Source organism: Aspergillus uvarum (assembly GCF_003184745.1).
Source record: "Aspergillus uvarum CBS 121591 unplaced genomic scaffold BO82scaffold_102, whole genome shotgun sequence".
Lineage (NCBI taxonomy): Eukaryota > Fungi > Ascomycota > Eurotiomycetes > Eurotiales > Aspergillaceae > Aspergillus > Aspergillus uvarum.
Window position 1 is genome coordinate 63,009 of NW_020291399.1, and position 14,645 is coordinate 77,653.

Here is a 14,645-nt window from a genome sequence, read left to right on the forward strand (position 1 = left end):
TCATCCTCACTCTTCTTTCCTCCCATCCTATAACACATCTTTTTTACATCTCTCTTTTCCTCCCATCTGTCTCTTACTCCTTATCACCTTCTTTTGTCATATCCTCTCGTCTCCTAGAGGGTGTGTCGCTTCGTCTGATCTTATCTTCAGTCGTTTCTCTCATTCCCACCGTTTTCTTGTTCGGCTTTTTGCCTTCCAATCTTAAAAAAATCCCCAACTTCACACAACAAAAACCTCAACATGTCTTCCTACAACGGCAGCGGCGGCGGTGGCGGCGGCTATCAGCGTGATTCTTACCGGTATGTCATGATTAGGATTCTTTGTGTTATTCCCTTTTAGGTCAGCAATGGTTAACATCTCAGCAGCTCCCGCGGCGGTGGTGGTGGCTACGGTAACGGCGGCGGCTACAGTGGTGGTGGTGGCGGCTACGGAGGTGGTGGTGGTGGTGGCGGCTATGGCGGCGGTGGCTATGGCGGTGGTGGTTACGGTGGTGGCCGTGGAGGCGCTGCTGGTGGTGACAGAATGTCCAACCTCGGCGCCGGCTTGAAGAAGCAAGAATGGGGTAAGTTTGCGGGTTGCACTTCCATTCCATTGCAGTCACTAACATGAATTTACTAGACATGGATTCTCTTCCCAAGTTCGAGAAGTCCTTCTACAAGGAGCACCCCGATGTTGCTGCTCGCTCCCAGCGCGAAGTCGACGAGTTCCGCAAGAGCAAGGAGATGGCTGTCCAGGGCAAGAACGTCCCTCGCCCCGTCGAGACCTTCGACGAGGCTGGTTTCCCTCAGTACGTCCTAAGCGAGGTCAAGGCCCAGGGCTTCGACCGCCCCACCGCCATTCAGTCTCAGGGTTGGCCTATGGCCCTCTCTGGTCGTGATGTCGTCGGTATTGCTGAGACTGGTTCCGGAAAGACCTTGACTTACTGTCTGCCCGCTATCGTCCACATCAACGCCCAGCCTCTGCTCGCCCCTGGCGATGGACCCATTGTCCTCATCCTTGCTCCCACCCGTGAGTTGGCGGTTCAGATTCAGGCCGAAATCTCCAAGTTCGGCAAGTCCTCCCGTATTCGCAACACCTGTGTCTACGGTGGTGTGCCCAAGGGCCCTCAGATTCGCGACCTTAGCCGCGGTGTCGAGGTCTGCATTGCCACTCCCGGTCGTCTGATTGACATGCTCGAGGCTGGCCGCACCAACCTTCGTCGTGTCACTTATCTCGTTCTGGACGAGGCGGATCGCATGCTGGACATGGGTTTCGAGCCCCAGATCCGCAAGATTATCTCCCAGATCCGCCCCGACCGTCAGACTTGCATGTGGTCCGCCACTTGGCCCAAGGAGGTCCGTCAGCTTGCGTCTGACTTCCTCAACGACTACATCCAGGTCAACATCGGTTCCATGGATCTCTCTGCCAACCACCGCATCACTCAGATCGTCGAGGTTGTCTCTGAGTTCGAGAAGCGTGACCGCATGATCAAGCACCTCGAGAAGATCATGGAGAACCGCGGCAACAAGTGTTTGATCTTCACTGGTACCAAGCGTATCGCTGACGAGATCACCCGCTTCCTCCGCCAGGACGGATGGCCCGCCCTTTGTAAGTTTACCTTGGCATCTTTCCCTACCAAAACATCAGCTAACATGTGTATTTCAGCCATCCACGGTGACAAGCAACAGCAAGAAAGAGATTGGGTTTTGAACGAATTCAAGACGGGCAAGAGCCCAATCATGGTGGCTACCGACGTGGCTTCCCGTGGTATTGGTATGATGATATTGCAAACTCCCCCCCTCCCCCTCCCCCACCCTTCCTTTGTCGCCTACAAGGCACCACCCGATTGAGGTTGTGTGACAATGGCACGGTGCTCGGCTCTCTTCCACCCTAAGTTGGTGTTTAAATGACTCGTCCAGGCTATGTCGGGTCTCTTGAAATGGTTCTCAAGCCAGGAGAACCTTGGACTCACAGTGCAGTGTAGCAGATGTTACTAGTATCTCTGTTCTGATTCACCCGTCTACAACTTGTGATCTCGGTTGGTAGAGAGTTGGGGTTCTTTCTCTACCGACCTATTGAACGCTGCATTCCAAGGTTGCTCTAGGACCGCGATTTTGCCACCCCTTGGACTCGTCCACAACGGATCTTCGATGAATGTCCCAAGAAGAGAGAGTGATGCATCAAGTCTCACACGACTGAGAATGGGCACCTCCTCGGCCACGTTGCTCGCTTGACTAATGCTCTGTTTGCTAACGTTACATGTTTTCTCAAAGATGTTCGCGACATTACCCATGTGCTGAACTATGACTACCCCAACAACTCCGAGGACTACGTTCACCGCATTGGTCGTACTGGTCGTGCCGGAAACAAGGGAACCGCTGTCACTTTCTTTACCACTGAAAGTAAGTTTACCGTCCGTCTCTCTTTGAATGTACTTGCGCTGACTCATTCCTTGCAGACTCTAAGCAGGCTCGTGACTTGGTCACCATCCTTACTGAGGCTAAGCAGCAGATCGATCCCCGTCTTGCTGAGATGGTTCGCTACAGCGGCGGCGGCGGTCACCACGGTGGCCACGGTCGCTGGGGTGGCCGTGGCCGTGGCCGTGGTGGTGGTAACAACTACACCGCGTCCAACGCCGCTCCCATCGGCGGCAACCGTCGTTGGTAAACCGTTCCCGACGCCCAGTTCAGTCACTGAGCTTGTATCTTTTCACACTGGTAGACCTGCTTTCCCTCTCGTCCTTGCCTGCGCATGATTATCCGGCTTTTTTTCCTTTCGTAATTCGGTACGGGCGGCGTTCGTCGATATCACGATAGACTCTTTACGTTGCGTGTTTTAACCATATAGGAGACGCCTTGGTTCCTTGGGATCAGGGGTCATCGGTCACACCCCGGATTGTGGGTATGCGTTAATCTCTGTTTTATGTGTTCTATCACAAAAGTTCTGTATTTCCGGCTTGACATGCAACAGCTGGTTCTTAGATAGTGTGTAGCTTTTTCCTTTGCATACTGATAGTTGGGAAAATTGTACCTATCTGAAATTAATACCGAAACGGCACTATTTGTGTCAGGATAAATCCACATTTTATAGGTTTCATCTCCATTGGGATCGTGATAAGATCCAGCGGCAGCCAATGCAGCTTCTGCGCCAGCCGGCGGCATGACTGGGTCACCGGCATTAGTGCCTGCAAGGGAATACGAGACGTTATAGATAGCGGCGAAAGCTGCAGCAGCTGCAAACAAACACCAAGCATGTGCATGCATGATACTTACTATAAGTATTATGTGTCTCCGTACTGTACTAGGTATAAGACAGCCTGTAACACCTGATACACGTGACTGAAGCCCCTTGATCGTCTCTCTAATACCGTAGACCTCTTAGACTTCCCTGTTCTCGAGCTTGAGCAATTTCTCCTCGTTTGTACACTATCCTTAGGTTAGAGGATCGATCTAAGTTTGTCCTATAACAGGCTAGTGGCTGGAATGAAACCGACTTGGATGTATTGGCGGCGAAGCCGACTTTCGAAGTGTCTTGTACGGAGTACACTAGTCTTAACCCACCAAATCCTACGCATTCTTTCAATTTTTCATCCACCCTGCACATCATCCGCCAACCTGAACCTGTCACTGCATCCCTCCCGATCCCGTGCATCGCCACCCATCGATCTGCCGCCTTGGTCTCCGTCCGTAACCCTCGCACCGCTTCCTATCTGGGAATGATCTGAGACTCAGCATTAGCCAATGCAAACTGAAAAGAATGAAGACAAGAAGGCAGGGCAGATCAGAAATCAGTCCTCCGGACTTCCATCGACAGCCGGCATAAAACGCACGCACCATATACTGTTGTCCATAGATCGCGCATCGATCGATCCGAGCCCCCCTCTAGCCACCCACACAGTCCACGCAGGTCGGGTCGTTGACGTCGTAGGTGGTCACCTTCCCGTCGTAGGTCCCAATCTCCACGCATCCACTGGCCGTATCCGGCACGCCCAGACTCCAGGCATTGTGGCAGGCGCCCGGGTCGCCATTGCAGCCGACAAAGCTCGGCAGCTCGTCGTCCCCGCAGCTTTCGTAGTAAATCGACCCGACCCACGTGTTCCAGGTACATTCTTCGTTCGCGGCGAAGTCGGGGACGCACGAGGCGGTCGAGGTGCCCTGGCAGTTGGACTCGGAGTAGAAGTGCACGTTGCACGCCGCGTTGGCGGCGAGTGGGAGGAGGGCGAGCGCGGCGGCGAGGCCGCTGAGGAGCTGCGTGCCGTGCATGGTTTGACTTTGCTTGCAAAGCTCGACTGGTTTCTATTTGGGGGGGGGGGAAATTCCCCTGGGTTTGGAATTGTTGCTTGTTTGCTTGCTGGACTGGTGTGAAGTGAGGGATGGGTGAGAGAGGAGGCAGTCGAAGGGGCTCTATTTATGCCTTTTCTCGCCGTGTAGAAGAGGTACAGGCGACTATCACACGTGGGCTTTGAGCGTCTTGTCACTGGTTCGAGATGCGATGCATTTTTGTCGATAGTAGGGGTTTCGGAGATTGGGATGCAATTGCTCCTCCTTGCTAAGTGAACGGTTTAAGGCTATACTCGCCCAGGAAGCGGGTATGCATCCATACGCCTCAAGCTGAGGGAAAAGTCCCAGGGTCTTCCGGCTGAGCAGAAGAAGCCGATAGTGTTTGTTCTCTCTGGGAATATTCTGCTGTGCTCATTGGCTTGGTATGCTTGCTCCCCCTCGTTAGTAAAGGTTTCATTCGATCACACGTGGGCTTCGAGCAGTCTTGTCACTGGTTCGATGTACGATTTCGAGCGATGGCCGTCGGGGTATCGAAGGATGCAGTGAGATGCAGGTTCTCTAGATCTGCTGAGAGAGCTAGCTATTTTGGCAGTACTAGCTCCGGAGATGAATATTGCATGCCTACACACCGCAAGCTGAACAGGTTCGGGGTCCTCCAGCTAGGTGAGTACTCAGGTAGGTAGGTGGAGTCAGTACTGGTATATCAAAGGCTCGGTGCTCCACTTCAATCTAATTCTACCTACCTACCCACGGAATTTCCGGAGTCCGGACCTACTACCTTCTCGAGCGGTAGCAGTGCATGGGTTGGAATCCATGCAGGGTGCAGCAAGCGTTTCCAGACGCAACCCGAGATCATCTCTTCTGAGACTTTGCAAGTTCGTCCGCTGAGGGCATGGAAGGGACATAGGTTCTTTCGATGAAGGGGGGGGGGGGCTAGGAACAGGTGATATCGAGGCTCAAGCACGAGACTGATCTGCCTAGACTAAACGGCGAGGCAATCGCATTGGCTGCTTCGGCGCTGAAGCACTAGACAGCTTACTAGCTAAGCACTAGACTAGCGCCTTTAGCGCAGCACTTACAACATCCCGATTGGTGGTTAACACGTCTGGCGCTCCCCGCTTCGACGCTTCAGCGCCTCCGTGCCCAAAGTGAAAAGACCCTTTCAGTTTCCCAGGATTCAACCTGAACCCAAGTGACAGATACTGTGTAGGATCGCGTTAGCGCACTTCAGCGTTCGGCTGGCTGGCTTTTCGCAGCGACATGCAATTCCGAGTGCTTCCTCGCACCACGGCTCCCAAGCGCACGTTTCTCCCTTCGGTGTGGATACATCCCAGAGGCACTGGCGTCCAGCGACGCATATTGTGCTACAAGAGTTTGGTGAGTACTCTAAGATAAGGTAGTCAGTCATACATCCTTCAAGGTTCCTAGTTGGGGAGCAGCCGCTGTCCATAAAGCAAATCTTCATTAGTTCTGTGATTCGGAAGATTGGAATAGTCTTTTGGAATTAGAATCAAGATTCCGGCATCGGATGCGAATCGACCACCCCTTACCATATACGTGGCGATCTTGGTGGAGGTCAGGGATGAATGATATGGAACGATTCCTTGATTTCTTGGTGGTCATCTGTGAGTTGTGAAATGACTTTTGAACATGTGAACTTGCTGGATGATTCGCATCGGGTCACGTGGCCGGATTCGCTCAGGAATGCCTAAATAGTGGCTAACAGGGGTCAGTGATGATCTATGCTACCAGGGAACACACAGGCTTTGTGCGGAGCACAAGCAGAAATAGGGATCATATAGATGGATCCATGCGGAGTTCTGCATCAATAAAAAAATGAAAGATGATCTCTGAGACCAGTGCATAACTCCGATAGGGGGAATCGAACCCCCGGCTGCCGTGTGAGAGACGGCGATGTTAGCCACTACACCATATCGGATGCTGTATGAAAAGAATCTGAAAGAAAAACCATTATGAGCCAGGAAAACCCGCGGCAGGGAGGCAAAAGATCAGCCAATCGAGCAAAAGAAATTGAGCTCCGATAGGGGGAATCGAACCCCCGGCTGCCGTGTGAGAGACGGCGATGTTAGCCACTACACCATATCGGATGTTGTCGATGGAAGGTCTCTAGTATACTTCTATGACTCATTGCATTGTGTCCGAGACATTAGAGGCATAGCCGCGATGGTAGTGGTCATTGTGAGGTCAGGAGGGAATCTAAGGTTGGTGCTTATCTTGCGGTGTTCGGGACAATTGTTTATCTGGCGGTGACGTCGGGCTTTGTGGTGCGTGGTGCTGGTGCTGGACTGGTGGTTTGTTGGTGGGTTTAGGGTGGGCTTGTCTTGTCTTGGTGCTGTGGGTTTTCTGTGGTATTAACATGGTTGATGGGGTGGTGGGCTTTGTAGGCGGTGGTTGCTGGTTGTGTATCTGCTTGGGGGGCTTGTGGTTTGTTGATCGTTTGTCTCTTATTCATATGGTGTCTGGGTGCCGGGCTTCCGTATATTTATATAGTTATATGGATCCGCACCGGCGAGGAGGATGTACCATCGACCACCTTACGAAATTCGGTAAGCAGGTTTGTATATCCAACATACAGGAGGAAGGCATACCCAAGTGGTAGCATGCTCGACTTCTTGAGTGGCTGACACATCCGAGGACTAATAAGCAGGCGCCAGTGGTATGTATATACACAACTTAACTACATATAGGTCCGAGATTGATATGATGGACCATGCTACGGAGTCCTACCCGCGTCAGTCTTTAATAAAGCACGAAAAGCATAGTTTCAAGCCGAAGTGTTTCCACTAGATCATCTATGAGTTCGACCACCACTCCCCAATCAACGACAGACCACCTTCACTTCGACCACTCCCTCAGCTCCCCCTCCAACACATCCGCAAGGATCCGATGCACATGGCTCGTCAGATGCCCCGAGTTGAACCAGAAGTACTCATCCAGCGGTGTCGGACACCCGTACGCCCGGTAGTTCCACGCGATATCGGGCTGGTCGTACCCGGGGCAGAAGTTGGTAGTGTTGACGATGCCGTACACCGCGGGGTGGTCCATGATCTCGCTGAGCGTCCGGTGCGCGTCGAACAGGTGCACGGCCGTGTCCGCGTGGTTGCGGTGGAAGGCGGCGGCGTGCCGGGCCAGCGCGTCGTTGTACCAGGCGACCTGCGTGGCGTTCGGATAGGGCCGGCTCAGGGCCTGGTTGCCCGGGGTGCGGTCGAGGGGCGGGAGATTGACGAACAGGTAGGAGCGGTAGCCCTGGGCGTAGATCTCCTGGACGGAGGTGAAGAGGGTGGTGATGAGGGTGTCGTAGAAGGCCGGGAAGTCGACGGCGTATTTGGAGCTGTCGCCGATGTCGTTGATCCCGATCCAGATGGCGACCAGGGACTGCGGCGCGGAGATGTGCCGCGAGAGGACTGGCTGGCCGTAGGTCGTGAATTGGGTGACCTGGTTGACGAGAGAGACCGTGTAGTTGTGGTGGAGGGGGGTGCTGTTAGGGGTGATGGAGGTGTCAGCTCCCCGATAGTCTATATTTCCGTCTACAAGGTGTACGTACTATGCAACGGAGATATCAGACCCCGCGAATGCGAAGTCCCAGAGTTGTCTCTCGCAGTTCAAGGGTGAGATGATTCCATCTTCCACTCCGCAGCCGGTGAGGTATTCAACCCAGTTGGGCCCTCCTTCTGCCGTTGCTGTCTACATTTCATTCAGCACGTTCGGTCAGTGACTGAGGTGAAACTTCCAGGCCATAGCCGCGAGAGAATCGCCAGAGAAACATGGTTTCAAACCTGGTTCTGAACGATCTTATCCGTTAGCAGGGTCTGAGCATCGTATGCGAAGTTCTGCAAATCCCCGATGAAGCTATAGTTTTGGTGTCCGTGAGTTCCCTGCACGTACGTGTAGGAATCACCAAACGCTATTCTGATGCTCAAGTATCAGCCAGAGTTAGTAGACGCATCTGCCCAGGGAAACACCAACAGGTATTTCGTCGAGTCCCAGTCGAACGCCTTCTTCTGAGACGAACCGGAGGGGAATGCTGATACTGTAGGGATGACCGCGAGGGCCAGGCACTGCCAGAGAGCGAGCATAATTATGGCTCGAATGGAAGTCCTTGCACAAGGTTGAAGGCTGTATGTAGGAAGGCCAACAGGGCCTGTCCAACGCCGTCTCTACGGTTTCTTATACACACTGCAGATGCGAGGCGACTCGCGCTTTGGATAATAACCAGCACTCGACCCCGCATATAGATCCTGATTGCGGAGAAACCGCAGCCATGCAGCTGCAGCTAGACGGACAATAATTTTCCACTTGTCAATTCCGAGGTAGTGCGTTCAGTAGACTCTGGCTAAGCCGACCTGCATCTCATACACAAAGCTTGACTTGATTTCCCCCCGCCTAAAGGAGGAACATCGTGCCATCAGGTAAACGTTCGCAGGCCTGTTAGGGTCAGCCCGTCAGACGAACCTGCGACTTCGCTTGCCTACGGAGGCCTTTCCCCCGGCAAACTGGCGTTGCTCCGTAAGTCAGCAGTGGCGACCTCGGATGCAGCAAAGTCCCAGGAGAGAGTCACTTTTTTTTTTTGACGAGCTGATAATTGCTAACCGAGGTCGGCAAAAATGGCGACATCCAGCATACGCCAGCTGCGTCGTTGATGGAGGAAAAGGAGGAGGGCCTTGTCCCCAGATGCTAACCGGTGGTGCCTATCAGTCATGATTTGAGCTTGCGAGAATTTTAGTCCGGTTCGCTCTACTACTGTTTTGCTGTGCTTGTCTTAGAAGGTCCCGGGAGAGAATGTGGAGTATCATTTCTGAGACCTATCTGGTGGTTTCACTGGCTTGAAAGTATGGTCAGTTGTTGAAGCAAGACAGATGTTTCTGTTTCCAACCAACGCACCATGACAGTTGACTCCGGCTGAACAATTTCCATTATGAGAGGGAAAACGTGATCGAATGGAAGGAGGGTCATGTTATCGCAGCGATGGGCGAGAATCCAGGGTGGGAGGCATTATCTTACCGTAAGATAATCGCGTAATTAATCCACCATGACAAATCCTCCGGATTTTCCCAGATGTGGGTCAAGTCAATCCCACCTCATCTGCTGAGTGAACTGAGTAGGACGTCCATATCAACTCAATTGGGTTGAGTGATGATTATTGTTGTTGTTGTTGTTGTTGTCTTGATGGTGGTGGTGCTGATGCTGCTCCTGTTGTTCATGGGCGTGGTCATTCGAGCATCAGGGATGCTCCAGGCAGCATATATCATATAGGAAGGAACTCCCCACACCATTTACCATCCATGGCAAGACTGAAGAGTATATCGAGTAGCCGAGCGATGCAGGTTTCTGCAAGCCAAGGTCCTCCGCGACATGGGTGGGAGGAATGGGGGATGGGATGAAGATTGAAAATGAACCTCGGTGTGCCTCTCAAGTTGGGTAACTACGGAGTACGGAGTACAGTTGTTACTTGTTAGGTATGTTCATGTAAGCGGGACCTCAAAGCTATTGCGGGTACTGTACTTTGTATCTCATATACAGTACAGTATCAGTAAGTATCACTATGTACCGGAAACTGGGTCTCCTTAGTCTCCTTGGTCTCGGTCAAATATCGCTAGGCTTACCACTAGTGGGATCATTTTCCCCATTTACTGCGAATCAGCGGCCTGGAAGCAAATGCAGCTTTAGGCAAATACCCGCTTATCCAGACCAGGTTAGAGGTACGGCGAAGTCACAAACGTCAGGGGAACCGGAGAGGGAAAAGAAAAAAAAAAGAGGATGTGTTAACTTACTTGTGTTTATGGCTCGGGTACGGAGTACTGTTAGGCGGTCCTAAATAGTTCAATATGCGGAAGTCGGGATATCCGCCGATAGTGTCAAATCGACAAAAGAATGTTAATAATAATATGGGAAACAGAGGGCTCCAATTTCAAAGCTCAAGCCTAGGGAAAGCCTAGACACTACAGGACTGGTCCTCCTATGAACTAACGTAATAAGAAATAATGAATGGCATGAACCGACGCTGGTCAGCTAGCCCCCAATAATGCCCATGCCCATGCCCATGCCCATGCCTCGCCAACCCACCGACCGACCGACACGCTTCTCAGCCTGACCTGGTTTTAGAGCAGGCGTAGAATATGCATGGAACATGTAACTTTTCGCCATAGTGGCAAAGCACGCAGGTAGAGAGGCAAAAATTAATGTAAACGGCAGCATAAATAGATTATACTCTGTGCTGATGATAGAAAGCGTCGAGGAATTACAGCATGCTGACGATGGGCCTGCATTGGACCCAATTTGGTAAAGGGGATAGCGACTCCCCATACAGAAGGAGAATAAACCCTCACGAGTCGTTCAGATTCAATAGCCAATAGCTAAATCTTGGCGGGATCTCCGGCCGAAGACAGTAGGTATATCGACCTTGAGACATTCACCATGTCACTGAATGGCTCAAGCGAAATCTCGACAATCGACTCGGGAACAGTGGTCTGTGTCTGTTCATGGTTTGTTGTTGTTTGCTGCTGCTGCTGCTGCTGCTTGCTCAAGTGATGTTACCTTGGGGAAAGTGTCTTGATTTATCCTATTGGTGCTTTTATTCTGGATGAGACTTTTTACCCTTTTTTCTGATTTTTTTTTTCCGCGCAGAATAAAAATATTCTTATTGACTCTGATGCAAAGCCTCCCATCAAGTCCATCATCCATGACTTGTTGAAAGACCGAGCAGTGGCCCACTCAAAATTGTTGTTGCTGTTGGTCTGGTCAAATACAACAATCTGCTTGGCAGTCCGAGAACCGGCCCGGACCCGGAACCAGTCAGTAAATATACCATTACGGACGTACTGTACGTACTGTACTTTGGTTTCTACCATAAGCCCAGAACCAGATGCTCACGGCAGGTTGGAACAAAGTGGGATCGTCTGATTGCGCTGCTGATCGCGCGACATGCTGCTAACTTGATCTCCAACTCAAGCTCATGCCGGTTTCCCCCCCCGTGCCTCACCCGTCAGTGAGACAGCATGAGAGCGGTGGGTGTGGAACCGAGTTTGGGTATGTCTCTGTACAGCGATCTTGAAGCTATGCTGTCTTAAGCTGCTCATAGCGTAGCTACCGACTGCATCGATGTCCAAAGGACTCACCATAGAGGAAGTCGATAATGTTCTCATCGGACGTCTGCGCTGCCTTTCCTGCCACTGTTCTGGGTGGGACATCTGAATTCAAGAGATGGGGCGGCGGTTCCCGAATCGTTTTCCGAACGTCCCTCCGGCGTCAAGACTTGTCAACATAGCGAGTTGCGCCAAAACAACCCTATCCATGGCTCCATTCTTCGCTCCACATCTAGGCTCGGAGACAGAGCCGCAGAGCCGTGTGGAAACCTGGAAGATATCCATTTCCATCCTAGAGTGTCCCCCTTGGTTATGCAGTCGGTATTGTATCGCCTGGGTCATCGACCGTCCACCAAGGTAGAGAAGTCCTCGGCAAGTGGTAGCTGTCCTGTCTTCCATCATGTTCTGAGCAAGCACGGGAAGCTGATGGCAGGCGAGCAATACCCCAACCCAACCTACCGCTCCTGGACCGAGATGCATGATAAGTTATTGACGAGAGTGTACAGTACCTTCATCTTTGATTTGCATACAGGTACGGAATAGTATGTTCAGCTTTCAGTCCAGGTGTATGGTTCTCCACACCCACTAATTAACAGTGCATCTGATAGCAGATCTTCATATGAGGACCTACGCACAGGGACGCAGAGACGAGATGAGGAGAGAAAGCACGAGGTCACTGGCTCTCTTTGTCCAGTTTAACTGATGCTGAAAAGATATCAATTTGACCCTGCCAGGTGCGCTCTGAGGCATGGTCACGTGCTGTACGTGGGCTCATGCCATCGAATGGATCTTTAGCTCCAGTCTGTGCTATCCACCTTCCATTTCTAGATAGTATCGCGCCTCGGAAGTGTCAGGGCGGCCGCCGCTTGATCTGGTGAGACACCGCTGTCAGCCACTAGCCAACTACAGGACTCTAAGTCTGCGCACGTGGAGCACTTCAGATCACGCTTAAGGCTTAGAGCGATGAGGCAGGTAGGTAGCTTGAAGCTCTGTCCGTGGTTATGCTGCCTAATCACGGAGCACAGTAGTCTCTGGAGCTTAAGCCATCGAGCCCGCGAGTCAGGGACGTACCGAAAGCGAGACAAGACTAGCCTCGCTTATCATTGGCATACCGACCAGTATGCGCATCCCATGCAGAATAAGGGAAGTGAATTATGCAGCACCCAAGCAACAGCCATCACAAGCTAGAGGTGAATGAAGCAATCAATGGAGTGGGTAAAAAGAGAGAGAGCGAGGGGAAAAAAAGATGCTGCACTGCAACTCTACATCATCGATGGGCCAGAACTGGCAGATTGCCCCTTTCATGTGCATATGGATGTCCGTCGGAGAACAATAACGATTGATGATTTGAGAGCCGCCCTCAACCACTGAAAGCAATGTGTTTCAGGGTGGGCCTTGAGTCACACTTTATAGAGATTTTATTACGAAGAGCGATACACTCACACGTTGCTCATGATGGCTGCATTGTTCAGACCATTGCCCTATACAGTAGGGCAGTCAAGATGGTTTCAAGCGACATTCTGAGTTATCGTGTCCAAGCAGCCAAAGGTTGAGCTGGACGACATTACTCTGCTCCAAGCCTCACAAACCCATTCATCACTGTAGGGGCGGGAACACTACTGCTAGTCTATGGTCACAGCTTCACCCCCGATGAGGAAGGGTTGCTTGTTCAATTGTTGGTCTGGCTATCAGCGGGTTACCCCAAGGGCGCCTGTGGGTCAGGTATCAGTACTAATCATGGTGGCTAGTCACTCTTAGGAAAGGTCCCGATCGACGGGCAGTCATCGCTTGAGTTTAAGGTAGTCGGCCAGCATCCGAAACAGTAAGATACTTACTAAGGCCTTACATAGCAAGACTTACCGCGTAAGTACAGTACTTACCAGATATGTGGTATCATTACTATGTAATCGAGTTACCCCATGTATACGGAGTAATATCCGGGGATAGGAGGCTTGATTCCGCCCTCAGCATGAGAAATGTATGGACATTCGAAAAAGCGCCTACGGTACTCAGGAGCCCAGCAAGCTAGAGCATTGAACAAGGTAGGTTCTTTTCGTCCGATGTTAAGTCTCGCGCAGCTTCGATAGCCCTCTGTCGTTAGGATAGGGATGGTATCGATTAGAGCTGTGCTTGTCGCTCACTTTTGGATATAATGCAACATCCATTGACTGCTCGTATGGCTGATGTTCCGGATGGAGGAGGGTTTACATTGCTTACGGAGCACTGGAAATTGATAAGTTACAGGGTATATATTGTTACTTGTGATCCACTTCAAACAAAATCATATTGCATGATAATTAGTTGCCTTGTGACCTAGAGGCTTATGGTCTACTCTTCTTGTTTTATGACCGCCTTTGTTCAATTGCTCTTCTAACTTTCTGCGCGTCTGGTTGTTTCTTATTGATAGAAGCCTTGGTTGATGACCATGAGAGGCGAGTCGAGGATGAAAGGGCCACTGCAGCACGTAGAACAGATTATCAAAAGCAACAACAAACACCTTCAAGTTTGGAACGTAGTCTCCTTTTCCCGATGAACCGCGATTATCACTTTCACCGGCAGTCAATTAGTTAGCAGGTCCCGCTTGCGCGGGGTATGTATGAGAAGACCCAGACCAGATGCCAATCACCTCTTGTTTAAGGAGGAGAGGCTTTCCGAGATTGGAGCCTTGCATTTCCTGCGTCCCCTTTTGCTTCTCAGCTTGCGCCTAGCCTTCCTTCCTATCAGATAATCGGTTTTCAGCCCACCCTCAATGTGTCCTGGGCTTTTGATGCTGTAGTGAGGAACGATCTGCTTCTGGATATCAACCAATTGAACCACCTTGACAATAGGCCTAATCGTCAAGAATCGTTCGCTGGGGAGATGGTTGTTCCGGAGTACTCCCGGTAATCTGCTGATGGGCTGAACCATTTGGTCCCCTACCTTATCACACACACTCACACTCTGTCTTTTCGCTGCACCGACATGAAAATCTTTCAAGTCTAGTCCAATAGAAATCCCGATAAAGTTCATGGTGATGGGTACAGCCAAGCCCAGGATACACCCTCCAGACTCCAGAGTCCACTGTGGGTTTCCCAGCTTAGTCCCCCTCCCCAGCCTCCTCCCTGCCGTAAGATGTCTGCCGCTGACATTGTGTGTCCCAAGAGCAAATCAAGGAAACTGGGTATGCACTGTACAGCATTCTACTAAGCTGAGATGTGAACTGAAGATGCGATCGCATGGGCTATAGCATTGATCATTCGTCAAACTGCACAGCCATTAGATGGCTTGGACTACGAGCAGCAGC

General features: G+C 51.4%; 4 protein-coding genes and 2 non-coding genes across 6 annotated transcripts; 2 read left to right on the forward strand and 4 right to left on the reverse strand.

Moving 5' to 3' along the window:
• Positions 1-197: 197 nt before the first annotated feature.
• Positions 198-3,351, forward strand: BO82DRAFT_387740 (DEAD-box ATP-dependent RNA helicase DBP2; the record flags this gene model as incomplete). Its single annotated transcript, XM_025638332.1, has 7 exons — positions 198-299; positions 366-562; positions 619-1,587; positions 1,645-1,752; positions 2,253-2,381; positions 2,438-2,642; positions 3,324-3,351. The coding sequence occupies exons 1-7, from the start codon at positions 241-243 to the stop codon at positions 3,349-3,351; spliced, it is 1,695 nt and encodes a 564-aa protein (XP_025486064.1). The 5' UTR covers positions 198-240.
• Positions 3,352-3,565: 214 nt separating this feature from the next.
• Positions 3,566-4,241, reverse strand: BO82DRAFT_369859 (uncharacterized protein; the record flags this gene model as incomplete). The annotated part of the gene is made up of 2 exons (XM_025637189.1): positions 3,566-3,688; positions 3,873-4,241. The coding sequence occupies 2 exons, from the start codon at positions 4,239-4,241 to the stop codon at positions 3,566-3,568; spliced, it is 492 nt and encodes a 163-aa protein (XP_025486065.1).
• A 1,885-nt stretch (positions 4,242-6,126) lies between these two features.
• On the reverse strand, positions 6,127-6,198 carry BO82DRAFT_t315. Its single transcript has one exon. It is a non-coding gene; the product is annotated as a tRNA-Glu (tRNA).
• Positions 6,199-6,295: 97 nt separating this feature from the next.
• On the reverse strand, positions 6,296-6,367 carry BO82DRAFT_t314. Its single transcript has one exon. It is a non-coding gene; the product is annotated as a tRNA-Glu (tRNA).
• Positions 6,368-7,115: 748 nt separating this feature from the next.
• Positions 7,116-8,356, reverse strand: BO82DRAFT_297688 (SGNH/GDSL hydrolase family protein; the record flags this gene model as incomplete). Its single annotated transcript, XM_025631957.1, has 4 exons — positions 7,116-7,758; positions 7,825-7,964; positions 8,057-8,189; positions 8,247-8,356. The coding sequence occupies 4 exons, from the start codon at positions 8,354-8,356 to the stop codon at positions 7,116-7,118; spliced, it is 1,026 nt and encodes a 341-aa protein (XP_025486066.1).
• A 5,962-nt stretch (positions 8,357-14,318) lies between these two features.
• On the forward strand, positions 14,319-14,645 carry BO82DRAFT_11684 (uncharacterized protein). Its single transcript, XM_025629846.1, has one exon. The coding sequence runs from the start codon at positions 14,370-14,372 to the stop codon at positions 14,586-14,588; it is 219 nt and encodes a 72-aa protein (XP_025486067.1). The 5' UTR covers positions 14,319-14,369; the 3' UTR covers positions 14,589-14,645.